This window comes from Otolemur garnettii, unplaced genomic scaffold, assembly GCF_000181295.1.
Source record: "Otolemur garnettii isolate 467f Iridium unplaced genomic scaffold, OtoGar3 scaffold00037, whole genome shotgun sequence".
In the NCBI taxonomy this organism is placed as follows: Eukaryota; Metazoa; Chordata; class Mammalia; order Primates; family Galagidae; genus Otolemur; species Otolemur garnettii.
The window spans coordinates 4,077,282-4,093,862 of record NW_003852432.1 but is presented as its reverse complement, the minus strand read 5'-3'; the positions used below and the strand labels follow the sequence as shown (position 1 = coordinate 4,093,862).

The 16,581-nt window shown below is 34.4% G+C and overlaps 1 protein-coding gene across 3 annotated transcripts in view; it reads right to left on the bottom strand.

Annotated features, from left to right (window-relative positions):
- Window positions 1–15,662, bottom strand: part of POT1 (protection of telomeres 1) — a 68,207-nt gene extending 52,545 nt beyond the window's left edge. Inside the window, exons 1-2 of one of the 3 annotated variants that reach the window (XM_023513228.1) lie at window positions 15,619–15,662; window positions 3,140–3,187 (exon numbers count right to left, since the gene is read on the bottom strand). In XM_023513228.1, coding sequence (XP_023368996.1) covers window positions 3,140–3,148 — 9 coding nt within the window. In that variant the 5' untranslated portion in view covers window positions 3,149–3,187; window positions 15,619–15,662. Of the gene's footprint in view, window positions 1–3,139; window positions 3,236–4,085; window positions 4,200–15,618 lie in introns of those variants that run through there. The other 2 variants (XM_003789772.3, XM_023513229.1) reach the window with 2 other exon arrangements.
- Between the last annotated feature and the right edge of the window lie 919 nt (window positions 15,663–16,581).

Sequence of the window (16,581 nt, the reverse complement as noted above, 5' to 3'; positions counted from 1 at the left end):
TAAGTATGTATGTTTGAAGATCATGTTATGATTGTATTTATAAAATCAGCAAATACATATAACTACAGTTAATCCTTGTAAGTGTCTAAAAGAGGCTATGCCTAAAAATAAGGCAATGAATGGACTATAAAGGTTACTATATAGGACAACTAGTTTTCCTTAGAAGAAACTTTTGTTTATAAATGGCATACCTTGCATACCAGCCCATAAAAGCATAACTAACCTATAATCTAACTGAAATAGTACATCTTCAATAAAAAAGCAGAAAGCAGGATCTAGACAGTCCCTGACTTACAACAGTTCAACATATGACTTCCTGATATTAAGATGGGCTTATTGGGTCTTAAATGCATTTTCAACTTATGATATTTTTGACTTACAACAACCCCATTGTAAAAGAAGGAGCATGTGTATTAAAATAACAGCAATTAGTATAAAATCTGAAGCCATTACTGAAAATAAAAAATACTTTTTTTATATGTGTATCTTTAAATCCAAAGACCTAAGAAAGTATTACTAAAAGAAAAAAGGTAATAATGAGACATTTTTAGAAGCTTGTAAGTTTAGAAACCTTTTTTTGTCTAGGACACTTCCAAGGGTATTAAAACCTATAGGCTGCTATTCTCAGCCCCAGACCACAAGTTACCCATCACTCTCAAAATTAAAATTTTAAAACTTAAATCTACATGAATTAATTGATTTTTTCAAGGTGGCTAATCTCTTAGGTCAAACACAAGAAGAATAAGGTTTGGAAGTCCCATCAAACAATATAAAAAAATGAGCTGTAGCTCACTGATGAAAGAATAATGATGGAACAGAAGCACATGGAACAACAGAGAAAAGCTATGTGCTCAGCTGACAAAATAAGTAGACTTAACGTTCCACCTTAACAAGGGTTTCCCTAATGTAGAGACAAATGGGGAAGGCCAGCTTGACTCAAGGACACTAACCATGTGGTCATCTAAGTAACTCCATTTGTTAATTCATAACCAACAACTTCTTACTTATCAATCTGGCTCTCCATACAAATCAGCCAGTATATGCATGTACCTGTATAGCAGCATAATTCAATCCACAAGTTCTTTGCTCTTTTGTTCCTCCCTTTACCCATTCAGCAATGGGCCATGTTCAGTTTGCAACCTCGCCCTAGAAGAAGGGTCACATACTTTTTGCTGAATATCACTATGGTCGCCTTCAACGTCCTCCCCTTGAGGAGCTATGCACCAACAAGCACCTAGTCCACTCTTCAAAGCACTTTTTTGGGTTTAGTGAGGTATGTAGAACTTTTTCTAGTGATATTCAGAAGTGAGACATGTAACACTTTTTCTAAGGTGAGTTTGTGAACTAAATTGTCCAACCTCATACACGGTGCTGAAAATAAATGTGTGAACAAAACAAACACCCGCTGTAGTAATGGAAAAACAGACCATAAGGAGGAGAGATGACTTAAATGGAGCTGTCTTAGAAAGTCTCTTTGAAAAGATAGTTAAAGGACAGCAAAGAAGTTCAGCAAAGCAAATATGTTTGAAAAGCAAGATGGAGGCTTGCATGACTAGTGTGTACTAACAAGATAAAAAAGGTAGACAGTTTGTTAGGAATATCGGGGATAGTTGACACTGGACCTTAGATTGCACAACTGGGTCAGTCAAAGCCTTTAAATCCTGAAGATAGTATAAGATCAAATGATTTCCCTAAGTCACTTGAAAAGGTCAATCCTTCCACCACTGGAAAACAAAATACTCCATTTCCTAGGTCCTAAAAACCTAGTCCTCAAATATACTAGATATTTAATAATACATTTTCAAGAAACAAAGCAATTTTTCAGGAAAATTGTAAGAACCTCAACAACAGTAACTAGAAGCTTTCTTGGTATCACATGCAAGATTCACTCAGTTCAAAAATGTGAAAATGTGCAAAATGAGCATTGTAGAGTTAGGAGAAAAGTTAAATCAATCCGTGCCTGCTTTAGTTAATTTAGAATAGGTTTTGAGACAATCATTTTTGCCAAGTTGAAAGGCTTTTTCATTTACCTCTGCCTTATTTACAGGTACTGAGATATATCAATATTTGAAGCTGATTAATCTATAAAGTTTGGGGGCAATACTAATATACGGGGATAATTAACATTTGTAAAATAGTACTTCGATCCTTCTATTGGTTACAGTGTGCCTGAAAAACAAATTTTAACTGGGCAGTGCCTGTGGCTCAGTGAGTAGGGCGCCGGACCCATATACCGAGGGTGGCGGGTTCAAACCCAGCCCAGCCTAACTGCAACCAAAAAATAGCATTGTGGCAGGTGTCTGTAGTCCTAGCTACTCTGGAGGCTGAGGCAGGAGAATCGCTTAAGCTCAGGAGTTGGAGGTTGCTGTGAGCTATGTGATGCCATGGTACCCTACCAAGGGCAACAAAGTGAAACTCTGCCTCAAAACAAACAAACAAACAAAAAAAACTTTAACTATTAACACTACTCAAAATTTAAAATTTATTTCCCACATTCATTGCCAGCTACAAATTAAGTCCTCACACTCTGCCTCTTTCACACTAAAGGTTTAAAAACATAGATAGAACATAAACATTAAACTTTATCAATATATTACCCTCTTTCTAGTTTCATTCAGCTACAAGTAGCTCACCTCTAAAAATAAGAACCTTCCAACTGCAATAACAAAATTTTATGAAACAATGAAAACAGAGTTTAAAAAGGCAAAATGTATCACAAGTATAAAAAACTTCATAAAGTTATAAAATTTGTCAAATCATAACTCAGCACATAATTTGCTTAAATATAAGCTGGTGAAGAGCAAAAGAAATGAATTTGCCTATTGTTTAATACAAATTTCATCTTCCTCATATAGAAAAACTTTAATTTTAATTTTCTTGCATATGTAGAATTTATGTAAAGCATCCGTAAATATTCCAAACAGAATATTTATACATTAATTACTGAGTAAATATATAACTCCAACGTAACATTATGAAGATATTAAAATGATTATATTTTCCCACTGTATTGGTATAATTTAAAAATCAGACTATAAAGTGAATCAAATGTACATATATGTGTGTATATTCCTGTTTGTGTGTACATAAGTGTGAGTGTAGGTATACGTATTCTAAATTAAAATCAGTATCATCTTACCAAAGACATTGATACTGTAGAAAAATCTTGCGCAGCTTTAACATAAACCTGAAAAACAAAAGGACTTATTTGTATGCAAACAACCTGCAACGTGATTACAGACCTTCAGTTGTAGTAAAACTATACACCTACCTGCACACTACTCAACTCCTCTAGAATGCCACAGAGTTATGGCTTACAAACTCAGGGTGCACATGCAAAGGCAGCTAAGCTATAGAATCCAAAAAAGTGACAGATGCAGGGTCAAATAAAAATATACTTTAAATCTGAAGTACACCAATATTCAGGTCTCAGCGTAGACGGTAAAAAAGAATAAACTTCAATCACTCTAATGAAAGTAGAAGAGTTAATACTTAAAATTTTTCCTACATACAATCCTGGATTTTTTCATTAAGAATAAAATGAGGAAGTGCAATAGTGATCACTTTAACTGCAAATCCCACCCATTTTCAGTCTAATCCATTAATTTCAAACAGCCACCTCCAACTCTTATGGTTCCTTTGTTTATGCTAAAATAAAAGCAGATGCTGGCCTGCAGCATGTGGTTTGGCCCAACCCTATCTAAAAGGCTTTACAAAAGAGGCAATTTTTAAGTATGTGTACACCTGTGTGCTGTGGGGGACGGCGGGGGAGCACAGTAAAGAGAGAAGAAAAAGACAATCATCTTCATAAAGATAAAATGGGAGGAAATAAATTTCACCTCGTAAGAGGCACTTGAATGTCTGCAATTTTGTGAGTTTCAGTGAAAAGTACCTGTAAGAGATCATCCTTTTCTATCTAGTCATTCTAAAAGCCAAGAAAAAAATTTAAACTTAAAATAGTCACCTAAAATAATTCAGTACGACCAAATCATTCAGCTGCAGATCTATAGAAACATTACTTCTATCCCATCACTTCTAGCACCTTAAAACCGAATGGGATTATAGACTAAAAGTTGCACACTTACATAAACAGTTTAACTGAAGTCTTCAAAGCTTTCAAAAATATGAGACGTTCACCACTTCTGCCTTTAGACGAAGAAGGTGACAAAGCAATAAAACCAGCCCCGCTATGGTGTCCTACACAGGAAAGGACGTTTTAATTATTACAACATTTATATTGTAATTCTGAATATCCTATGATCTTTATGTTATTATTTAAAAACAAGAATTACTTCTATAAAATGGTAAACTGGTTAACCTAAACTTGTTTAATGCTTACAGAATATATGATTTCCTCCTCTATAAGGGTCTTCAACATCTACAGCCACAATATGGCCAAAGATAACTACTATACTACCTACTTTATGGACCAAATAATACTAGCTATATCATCACCAATAAGCTTTTATCTATTTAGTGAAAATTAGATGATCTCACAGTATTAAGAAACTAATAATAATAAAATTAAATCTCAAATTGAGACACTACACTGACCAAGGTCTATCAGTGAAAAACTCTACCTCAACTTTATTACAAAACTAACATTACATATACATACAAATCCAGGGCATGAGTCATATATGAGAAATCTCCATGGAGACACTACTAGGAATAGATACAAGATATTTTCCTTTTACTTAGGTTCATTACAGTAACAAGAAGCCTTTCTCCATTTATTCCTTTCTCTCTCTTTAGTTAAATCTCCTTCTTTTATTTTCCAGATACTGGAACAAATACTCTCAAAGAGTTTGATCTTGCTGGATTACATATTTTTTATTTTCTTAATCCCCTAATTTTAACACCAAAACCTTTTGATATGAAAAATGCCGGGGCTTTAGGTATTCTTCCTTCAACAATTTCAATCTCTACTAAGTGGAAATCTTCTGCATTATTGCTTTTTGCTTTGCACATACGAGGGCCTGATATTGATCCCCAAAACAGTCACTACCCTGTGACTGAGTGTACTGAAGACAGTGGTCATGTCTTACCCTACCTGGTAATGACAGGACTTGTCACAAAGCAAGCCAGCCATGAACACTATCTATGAAACAAAGGAAGGACCTTTTCTAAAATCTCTAGCTTTAATCAGGTATTTTAGTATTTTTTTTCCTTCACATAAGAAATGCAGATATAACTGAGTGTGTGCTAATACTATCTAATAACGATATCTCTTTGTAGTTAAATGAGAAAACAAAATTATTTCTGACTGAAAATTTTATATCTCTACAATATTTTAGGCAGTTTTAAAGATGCAAATTAACATACTTCTGAAATCACCTTTTACAAAGTGAAAAATATATTCTGCTTTCAAATGACCTCAAATACTTCTGATTTAACTAAAAATAAGATTTTAGTCAAAAATTTAAAGTTGTTTAATCAAATGAACACAGGAGGACAATTAGAAATAGGAAAGCCATTGGTTTATGAGTTTTAAATTATCTTAATGATCATAAAAATTAACCTACTTCTTGTTATTCTCTATCCTACTTAAACATGTTTTCATAAATATTATATAGAAAGAAATACAACAACACCAATGATGGAGTACAGATGAACATTTTTCTACTTTCCTGTATAATCTAAACTTTCTTTTAGGAATGAGTGCATATCTCTTATATGATAGAGGAAAAGTTTAAAGAATCAATGACAAAAAGCTGGACATTAGCATTCATAAGAAAAATTTTTCAGAAGTTAATATTAGCTACACACGATTCTGTAAAAAGTTAGACATCCTCCTCTAGCCTACATTCAACACCGCAAAAGCAGACATCCAAAATACATGACTTTGAGTAGACATACGTAGTATATGTTATGTATATGCTTCAGTGAATGCTCCCAGTGATTTCACTCCAATCAACCTTATCGGTTCTATTTCTGTGCACTTTCCATTCAATAACAGATAGATCAGATTCCTGCATATGCCTATTCCTGCATATGCCTGCATATTCTTCACTTATTTCAAGCCACACTAATGATAGCATTTTCCCACTTGCATTTATCTGACCTTATCTGCATTTCAAAGTCAAGGTTATAACTGGTTCTTCCTAGTAAAGTCTACCTTATATTATCCCTCTCCCAGAGAAAAATAATTTTTCCTTTCTCTGAACAATCCTATATAGCACTGCAATTTTTTTATCTTGTGTGTTATTTACAAACTTTTCTTAATGTCTTTAGAGCCCTTAACATCCTTTAAGCTCTTTGAACTTGGACTACAAAATAATGTTGGATCTATATGTATATCCTGTATGAATGACTGCCAGAGGCTTCTGTTCATAATCAGTGGTCAATAAATATGACTTGAATGAATTAAGAATGATATAAACTGAAGTGTAGATTTAAACAACAGAGGGAAAAAATAAATAGCTCTCCAAATTGAATTTCTATGAATTTATAAATCATAAAGGCTCTTAAATTAATTTAGTTACACAGAAGATGAGGTAAGTATGTAACAGGCAACATTAGTTTATATAAGCTCTCATTAGATAGAACTGAAGATGAGAGTTGATGTGCATAATTACTAAGTTATAAGCTTCTGAGTAGAGCATAGTAAAGCCTTTCAAACAAGAATGGGAATTACATAGTTCTGTGACAAGAGTATATTCTGAGTTACCACAGTAAATCTCAACTCAATCTGTTGAAAAAAAAAATATTAGGGGACCAGTCTGGAGAAGAACAGCATGTTAGTAAAAGTGATAATAAGGCTTTATCACTGAAAATATATAAATGCTATAAAAGTAAAAACACATTCCACATAGCTAAATTTGAACTAACTCAAAGATATCCTTAGATATTAGCAAATGGGTGATTTTCCTTTTGTGTTTGTACAAATCTATCAAAACACCTTACAAAGAGTGAGCCCTTGTGATTAAACAATCCCCTGCTTCCTTCAACCAAGAGGAATATATCTGCAAAATAGTCTCAGAGAAGAATGAAATATCTATAGGTCTTCTTACATAAAGAAGTTACTACTCAAAATCAATAATTAACATAAAAGGCAAAAAAAAAAGCTACATACTGTATGATTCCAACTATGATATGACATTCTAGAAAAGGAAATATAGTACGGAAAGAATGACACGATTCATGTTTGACACGTGTTAGAGGGATAAAGGGATGAAAAGGCAGAGAGCACAAAAGATTTAAGACAGTGACAATACTTTGCGAAATATGACGTTAACAGATACATGCTATTACATGTTTGTCTAAACCCACAGAATGTAAACTGCCCAGAGTGAATTCAGATGTAAACTATGGTCTTCGGGTGACAACGCTGTCATTGTTCGTTCAGTAATTTTAAAAATGTACCACTGTCGCAGGAATGTTGGTAAAGGAGAAGGCTAGGCATGAGGGGGAGAAGGGAGCATGTGGAAATTTCTGTACCTTTCTCTCAATTTTGCTATGGACCTAAAACTTTTGATAGGCAAGTAACAAAAATGTAAACCACAAAAATAGTATATTTAAAGTTCTCAAGTCTTTATACTCAATGAGACAGAAAATTGGCATAGAAAATAAGAAGCATTTAATAATCCAAAATGAAAAACCCTTATCTGACTTTAAAAACATTAGATGATTTTTCTATATTGACCTTACAAATTTTAATAGTTTATAATATTTAAAAACTTCATTAAAAGGCAAGAGAATACAGGGAGAAACTAAGGACCTGTTGGCATTGATAATGTAGTGATTGACAGAAAATCTTTCCCTAATAAAAAAAATAAGTCTTTCACAAGTATTAACATCTATTGGGTTGTAATACCAAGGACATAATTAGAGTGAGTAATACCAGCATTGAAACCAAAATCCTTACATGGCCTACCAATCCCTATATGATCAGACAGCCCCAACCTCACTGTCCCCTTACATGTTACTCACACTGATACTCTCCCTTCTCGTAATTCTTACAACATACCAGGATGTTCATGTAAGGCCTCTGCATATGCCATTCTCTTTATTAATCCATAACTCAAGTAACCTGTTTTCCACTACTCCTCTCATTCTGCTGCCCAGTATTCCTAGTTTCATATCATAACTTGATAAAAAAAATCATGTAATAGTTGTTTAATTCTATTCTTCTTCATTGAACATTATGCTACATGAGGGCAAGGTCCATGACTATCTAATTCACTGATGTATCTCCAACATCTACCATAAAACGCACACAAAAACTTCCAACATGTATTTGGACAACTAAAGAAAGAACCAAACGTATACATACTCACATGCGTATACAGAAAGTAAACCTTCATAAATCTAAAATAAACTGCACAACTGCTGCAAAACTTACTTCATAGAAATGTAGGATTTTAGAACTGAAAAAGTCTTTAAGAAATCATCTGAAAGAACACCTTCCAGATAATAAGAACCAGAGAGGACAAACGAATGGCCCACAGCCGCGTGCATCTAATTAGTCGAGGACGGAGATAAGAACTCACATCTCCTGACTTCCAAGACAGGTGCCACTCTAACTCCTCTTTCAGAACTAAATTTAATAGAAATGGGGGAAAATGTATTAATAAATGTCCATAATTTGGACAGCTCTGTTATAAAATGTTTTTAGAAACTTTCAAAATATTTTGGAAAAGTCTCTCCTTATATTTTATACCCACATATTAAAGGTTAAAACTTACTATTAAAAAATGAAAGCTAAAACGAAAAATGCCTCATATGGAAGGAGGGCTCAATGAGAACCTGGATATTTCTGCAAAATGTGTCTAATGTCTACGAAAGCAAGAATTAAAATCTTGTTAAAATTCGCTTTAGTGTTTTAGGATTATTATTGAATTAACAATACAGCGCTATCTCCTTCTTAATAGAACAAGCAAGTGGCAAAGGAAAACGATGTAAGAATAAAATCAGAAAAAAATGCATTCATTTATGCAAAACGTTTGGGTTACAATAATCTTTAATCTTGACACTGTAACTTTAAAAATAAATACACAAATTATACCCTCAAATGATCAGCATTTGAGAATTTTAAATTGAGATAGAATTCTGAGTAAATTGTTCCATCAGTCTTTTTACCATTTCATTTTAAAAAGGAGAAACTTCCACTTAACCATTATTATCCTCTGTTATCTGACAAGTAATAATTAGCCAGTGTAGTTATATTAGATTTAATGAGTCCCTATTTAAAATTCATTTCAATAGCAAAAAACACCTTCCATATGTCAGATAAAATACTAATACAGTGCCTAATATGCTATGTTTTAAAGATGCATTGTACACATTTTGCTAATACATATAACCCTTTTATATTGAGTCTCAAATAGCCATTTAATAAATAAAAGAATCTTAAGGAGAGATAAAGATGAAAATTATATTTAAATATAAGCAAATAGAACCTAGTATTCAATAGCATGTATTTATTTTTAAAACCCTTCTTTAAAATAGACAAAATATTAGGGAGAAATAAAGCACCTTGCAAAGCATGTGTAGTATGAAGTCATTTAATGAAAAATATACACATCCAAGTTGATATACGTATAGGCACATACGTATGCACCATATATAGAAGCAAGAAAAAAACACAGCAGTGATTTTCTCTGAAGAATAGATCAGGACAATGACAGGGTTCAGAGGGACTTCTGTTTTCAGATTACATCTTTTTATATTATCTGAATGTTTTTTAAAACCATGGCCACACAAGAAAAACAAAATTTTCTAAGATAAATATCTGTAAGATTATCAAGCTCATAAGACCACCTTGAGGTAGAAACAGAGAGAGATTAGTTTCTCCCTTTACTGCAAGTCCTTTAACAAACTTTACCCTGCATAATAAAAGTACTAGTGACTATCAGCACAGAAAGTTAACGAAGCCTTAAGTGAGAAACATATGGAAGTATTTTGCAATCTGTAAAATTCCATACAAATGTAATACATGCATTATATTCTTAATAAAATATTATTTTTAATTCTTAAGAAAACCTAGTTAAAAGTTGGAAGTTGGCTATCCATATAACAAATGTTTGAAAAAGAAACAATGTTTTTTACTACCTATTTTTGAAATAACATTACTTAACAGCCTTTTAAATACAGCTTTTATCATTTGCTATTGAACTATGTAAAATAAAGGATGAGAACAAAAGTATATGTTTTTTAATCTCCTTAACTTCACTAGCAATTAGAATTTGCATCTCTACATTGTTATATTCCAAAATATCTAACATGTCAGCTAGAAAAACTCCTTAGAAGTTAGGACTCCCCAACAAAACATCAAGACATCAATACCTACCCACGAACACACAGATACACCCCAAGAGTCAAGAGGAGGAAGGAGGTGTCAAATAACAGATTTCTGCACTAAGATAAATGTTTAACACATATTTATACAAATAGAATACACAGCTCTCTCCTGTCAACTCCACCTAGAACGTTTCCCCCAGCAATATTCTTTTCTACTGTTTTTTTAAAAAGCTGCAAAAACTTTAGGGAGGAAGATCAAAAATTTTATTAACATTAGCAGTTGACAATTATGAGCATAACATTTTTCTAAAAGAAGATGTCAACTTCTAATATCAAGTCGTTATTATGTTCCTCTGATCTCCAGAGCTAATTACTCTTGGAGCTCAATATTAATTCAACTACACCACGAAAGAGTCATATGAAATTCTGCCTTTAAAAATCACCTTAAATAGCTGAGCGTTGTGGCAGTCACCTGTAGTTGTAGCTCATTGGTTCTCAACCTTCCTAATGCCACAGTGTATTTTCATTATTAAAAAAGGGGTCATGACCCATAGGCAGAGAACCACTGTTAGCTACTTGGGAAGTTGAGGCAAGAGAATAGCTGGAGCCTAAGAGTTGAGGTGCTGTGAGCTATGATGGCACAGCACTCTACTGAGGGTGACAAAGTGAAACTGTCTCAAAAATAAAAGTTTTTTTTTTTTTGATGATTGTGGGTTCATGGATCTCTCTGAGAATGAGATAAAAGCTACAGATGACATCTTCAGAGGAAAAAAATAATATACATACACACATTTACTGGGTTCAAGGATCTCTCATGGTCATCTATTCACCACTGGAGCTCACTGAAGACACTCGTATTCTAACATTCACCTAAAGATAGTCCTTTCACAAAAAGTGAACATGCTTTAGTTTCCTAAGGAGTTACTCTTAAAATATGGATGCTAAAGCATTTTCTTGATCATTAATTAAAAATGAAACAATGTGAAAGAAGGAGATAGTTAAACGCCTTACTTATTAGAAAATATCAGAAGAGAAGGGAAAGGCAACTTGAATGATCATAGCAAACTGAACGAAAATGGACAACATCTTGGCATAGGTCCCTAAAATCTCTAAAAATCTTACAAGTATGCATCTTTACAAAAAGAGTTCATCTTAAATAAGAACATGAAATTACATTTTATGTATATTCAATACATTATATAGCCCATGAAAACTAAGTATTACTAATGCAAAGCACTGCAACAAAAATTGCTTATGAATACCTAGCAGCCTGAAAATCTGGGAGACCATTCATAAATACAGTATTTGTTTGGCTGGTATGGTTTGCCTGTGTGTCTCCTCCAAAGCTGACGTTGAAAGTCCCTGCCATTATAAAAGTATTAAGAGGTGGGACCTATAAGAGGTATTAGGCCATAAAGGTCTTTATGGTGGGATTAATGCCATTATAAATGGATAAGTTAGGCCCCGCCTCCAGAACTGTGAGCCAATAAATGTCTGCTCATTATAAATTACTCAGTCTGTAGTACTCTGTTAAAGCAGCACAAAACAGACTAAGGCATTTGTATTTTGTATTTTGTTTTGTTTTGGGGGGGGTGGGGGGTGCATGAAGTGCCAGAGAAAACATTTGTTATAGCTTAATACTTACATGCTAGTCAATAACTTTTTTTTCATTTTCCCCTGTCTCAAGAAAGCACTGTAATGAATAAATTATGTATTCTAGTTCAAAGGAAAAATTATTTGTGTTAGCTTTCTAAATAAGTGATGTCTTTCCCTGTCAAACACCAACAGATAGTCTACCTTTCATTCATCTTCTCTCCCCCTCTTATTTTCTCTCAATCTCATCGTTTCTGAAAAATATGTTCCTGAAACAAACAGTATAATTTCAGATCTTCTTCAACACTGAATTCTTAATAATTATCAATTGTCATCTCAAATATTAGTTACCTTGATTAAGCTGAAATAACATCATGCCTTCGAGGAACAAATAATAACAGGATAAGAGTAATGATAGCCAGCCTGTTAGAGTCACTCATTAACAAAACTGACACATTAAAATAGTTATGTAAGTTTTTGTTAAAAACACTAACTCTAATGCTAAATGGCCTCAAGCAGGCATGATTGCTTCTGTGTGCACTTTTTAAATTTTATTTTCCAGTCTTCTTGTTAGTGTATGTGTCTCTAGAATTGGTTTCTATGAAGTCTAGAGGGAATGGAAAGATGATTCAATTTCTCCTTAGCACAGCTGATTAAAATGTTTTTGCTATTAATAATGTACAGCAACTGTATTCAACTTCACTATTCATTATTGGTAACCTTATGAAAACTGTTAAGTTTAGAAAATTTCTATTACACTGCTTTTACACATAAGCTGTAAGATTTGTAACAATTCTCTTCAGACTAGCTTTAGGCTCCAGATGATTCAGAACCTATTTTTCCTGCACTAAGTATATAAGGCCCATGGAAGATGGGAGAGGGCATTTTCCTACTCTGATACCCCTTCAGGCCCCCCAACTTACTGCCAGGCCATCCAGTGAGTTGGAGACTAGAAGAGCTAGTCACAGCCTGACTATACACAAAAGTGACTTCAACCACATAAATACATCTCATTCATCTCAAACAAATATATTCCAAAAGTCAACCTCCCCTTAGATATTAATACAGAAAAAAAAAAAAAAGTTCTTAGCTGTTCCAGTGCCACTTGGTATGAGAGGAAATGCGATGGAGGAGAAGTTAAAGTGGAAAGTGACAGCAGTGTTAACCATTTGAGGTTAAAAAATCTTTTGTCAAGTTTTAAAATACATATGAACATGTAAATTCATTGTTAAGGTCCTTAACAGGGTCTTTGAAAGGCTCATGCAATTAAATATTTAAAGCTAGTTCCACTAAGCTCTGGTGAGTGGAACAACAACACATTATTTTCACTAGAACCTGAGAAACAAAGAAAACTCCTTGCCCAAAGACACTGTTGTTGAAGTTTTTATGAGACGTACCACAATAACCAGTATTCACTGAATGCTTAGACTTCATTAAGTAACGTCTTTACATTTAATTGTCACAGCATCTCTATAAGGTAAATTCTAACATAGTTCCCACTTTGCAAATGAAGAAGATAAGTTATAGAAAGACTAAATTACTTTCCCAGTGACACAGGTAAGAAAAGGGGAACCTGCAACTAAAGCAGACAGTCTGGCTCCAGGTCTTACACCTCTTTTCAGAACCCTAAACTGTCTGCTAGAGGAGCAAGTTAGTGATTGTGGGCTGGATGTGAGTGTGTGTGTTAGTGGGAGAGAATATGTAATAGACGAAGAAAGAAAATACTGATATACTCTTAAAATTGACTTTGTTTTATCGCACTCTAGTGCCGTGGTTCTGGAGATGATTTATAGTAGTATAAAAGCCAGTCATTAAAACTCAAATTTAAAATTGAACTAGCTAAAACTAAAAAGCCTTAAATCCCCATTTCAGTACTTCTATGATCAAATTATCAAAACTAACATAGTACATTCATTGGAAAACATTTCTTACTTTCATTTGCTCACCTAGCACTCAATCCTCAAAACTGAAAAATGGATTTGCTTCTAAGCATGCCAACAAATATACTCCTGTCAATTCTTACTAGAACAAACAGATACTTTTCAAACCTTAGACTGATCATCTGAAAGCAACACATACTTTGGTTAGTAGCAAAAACAGTTCAGCCACTTAATAGCTATTTGACTTCAAATCAATTTAAAGTTAATCTATATCTGTTTTCGAACTATAAAATGATACTACTTAACAGACTTTTTTGGATTAAAAAAGATAACAAGTTGCTGTTATTAGCCATTCCTTGAAACATGTCTCCCTAAGTATCTAAAACACCACTCTATCCTGGTTTTCCGACGATCTCAGTCTCTTATTCACACTCCTTTCACTCACTTCTTCAACACAATTCTTCTCTTTCCATTCTATGGTTTGGCCTAAACCTCCCTAAGCAGGAGGACATCTGAGATCCAAATGCCTAAATCCACTGACTGAACATTTTCTACTTGGATACTTCCAAAGATCTCTCAAACACATCTAAAATTGAACTCACCAATATTTCACTTAAACATGAGTCTCCTATTGCCTTCCTCAGGCTGGCTAAGAATTTGAAATAGAAGTTTCCTGAATTTCCCTCTTTCCCACTAGTCTAATTGTTCTCCAAGACCTACTGATTCTTCGTTATCCTATTAGGTCTGAAGCAAATCATCCAGTTCAAATTCCTGCTCTTTTTAGCCATGTGACCTCTGGGCAAGTTACTTAACCTTTCTGAAATACAGTACCCTCATTTTAAGATAAGGAATAATAGTACCTAAGTCATAGAGATTTGTGATTATTAAATAAGCTAATATAAGTAAGCATATAAGACACTATCCAACATGTAGAAAAAGCTCAATAAATGTTACCTCTTGCTATTACAATTATTTTATTAGTGTTGTTTTTCTATCTTTCCCATCATAAGGGCTTTTATTCAAAAGTAAGGCACAATACAATGTGTCATCCTATAAATTCCAGCTTGAATTCCTTGATCTAATGTGTCAGACCCAAAAGCTCTCGTGCTCACATACGACAATGCTAATATCACATTTGATAATTAGAGATTAAGGAATCAGTCAAGCCCACAAAAAAAACTTTAGTTCAGCGATTATATTTATACATTTTTATACCTCGGAAACTTATTTCAATACATCACAGAGGAATTCAATAAATGTTTGTTAAATAAACGTTGAATAATCAGAATAATTAAGAAAAATTTATCATTGAAGTCTTGTCTCAAATGTTATGGCATAGATAAAAAACATTCCTAAAAAAGCTCTCATAACAAAACTCAATGGTTTTGCATTCTTTTTAGGAGAAAAAAAGACATACTAAGTTATGAAAATTCATACCTGGATATATTTCTTGCTATAATCACAACCTGGCTGTAGGGGTCTAGCCTCCTTACTTAAGCTCTGTTTTTCCTTTCTTTAAATTAGTTATCATGGTTGGGGAGATAAGACAGAGGGATAGATTATTTACATTTTATTATAAGGATAAATACATAGCATTGTTCTATAGAACCGAAACGTAACTCTTTTCTACTTAGCTTTTGTATTTAAAGTACCTCTAAAATTCTGTTTTAAATGTATGAACAAGTGCCCCAAGCAACTTGAGTTCGTGAACCTGACGTTCCCAAAACGTCAGGCAGGATGTTGAACACAGTAAGGTCAAGTTAACACGCAGGTAGGGTTTCACTCCAATAATTCCATCCAATTTTGACCTAAACAAAATCAATCTCTTTATAATACCTAACCCCATCCCGATCCACCCTGTACCCACTCCACGAACTCCAACCCTACTTAGAAATTCACTCACCCGCAGCCTAGGAAGAAACCTAGGAAGAGTTTAGACCGGCGCGCCTCTGACGTCACACGCACGATGACGGCCTACGCATGCGCACGGGGGGCGCTAGGCGTAAAGTGTCGCTCGTTCGCTCGTCTGGGAGTGGGGAGTACACCGAGTAATAGTTCCCAGGCCTCAGCCGCCTCGAGGTTACTCGAAACCGGTAGAGAATGCTGCGTTAGGATTAATTTAGGCTTTCAATACAGGCCCCGCTCGGTCCAGTCCCTTCTTCCAGAATTCTCGCCGCTCCGCTTAACTCCGCCCCCTATCGATTTCGGGGGTCAGCGGTTAGACGCTCCTGCCCCGGAGCCGGGCGGAACGTTCTGCCCCGGGTTTGAGATTACACTTGGGAGTTTGGAAGCTCCGGTGGGCGGGGCCCTCCTTTAATTTCCAGTTATCTTTCCCCGACAATAAGCACCCAAATGCATTTTTGCAGGGAGAGATTTACAGAGGTAATAATATTATTTGGTAGTTTGTATAGGAGTTTGGGGGCGTTGGCATACATAATTCCATCAATAGGTTATGTTGTTTACCTTGCCATTGGTTTATAGGGCTAATTTTATGTTATAATTAGTAAGAATAAATGTAAATCCTCTGTAAATTTCTGATACATGCCTTCGTTGTTTGATTTAAGTGAAACGACCTCAGTGTGAGACAACAAGATAGTAAAGATTTACACATATATTTCCAAGCCTAATTTGAACTTAAAAATTCTGCCTTGGGTAAATATTTGCAGAAGACAAAATAGCTGTTTTTAAAGTACCTATTGTTTTAAACAGGGAGCATTCAGCCTAAGTCCATCTTTTTCCTTTCTCCTCCTTGGTTACCTATCATGCATGAGCCCTAGGTGACAACTGAATAAGCTCAGGAGCTCTCCATTTGAGTACAACTATGGTAAGTAAGGTTTAGCACCCGTCATCCTTCTGTGGCCTCACC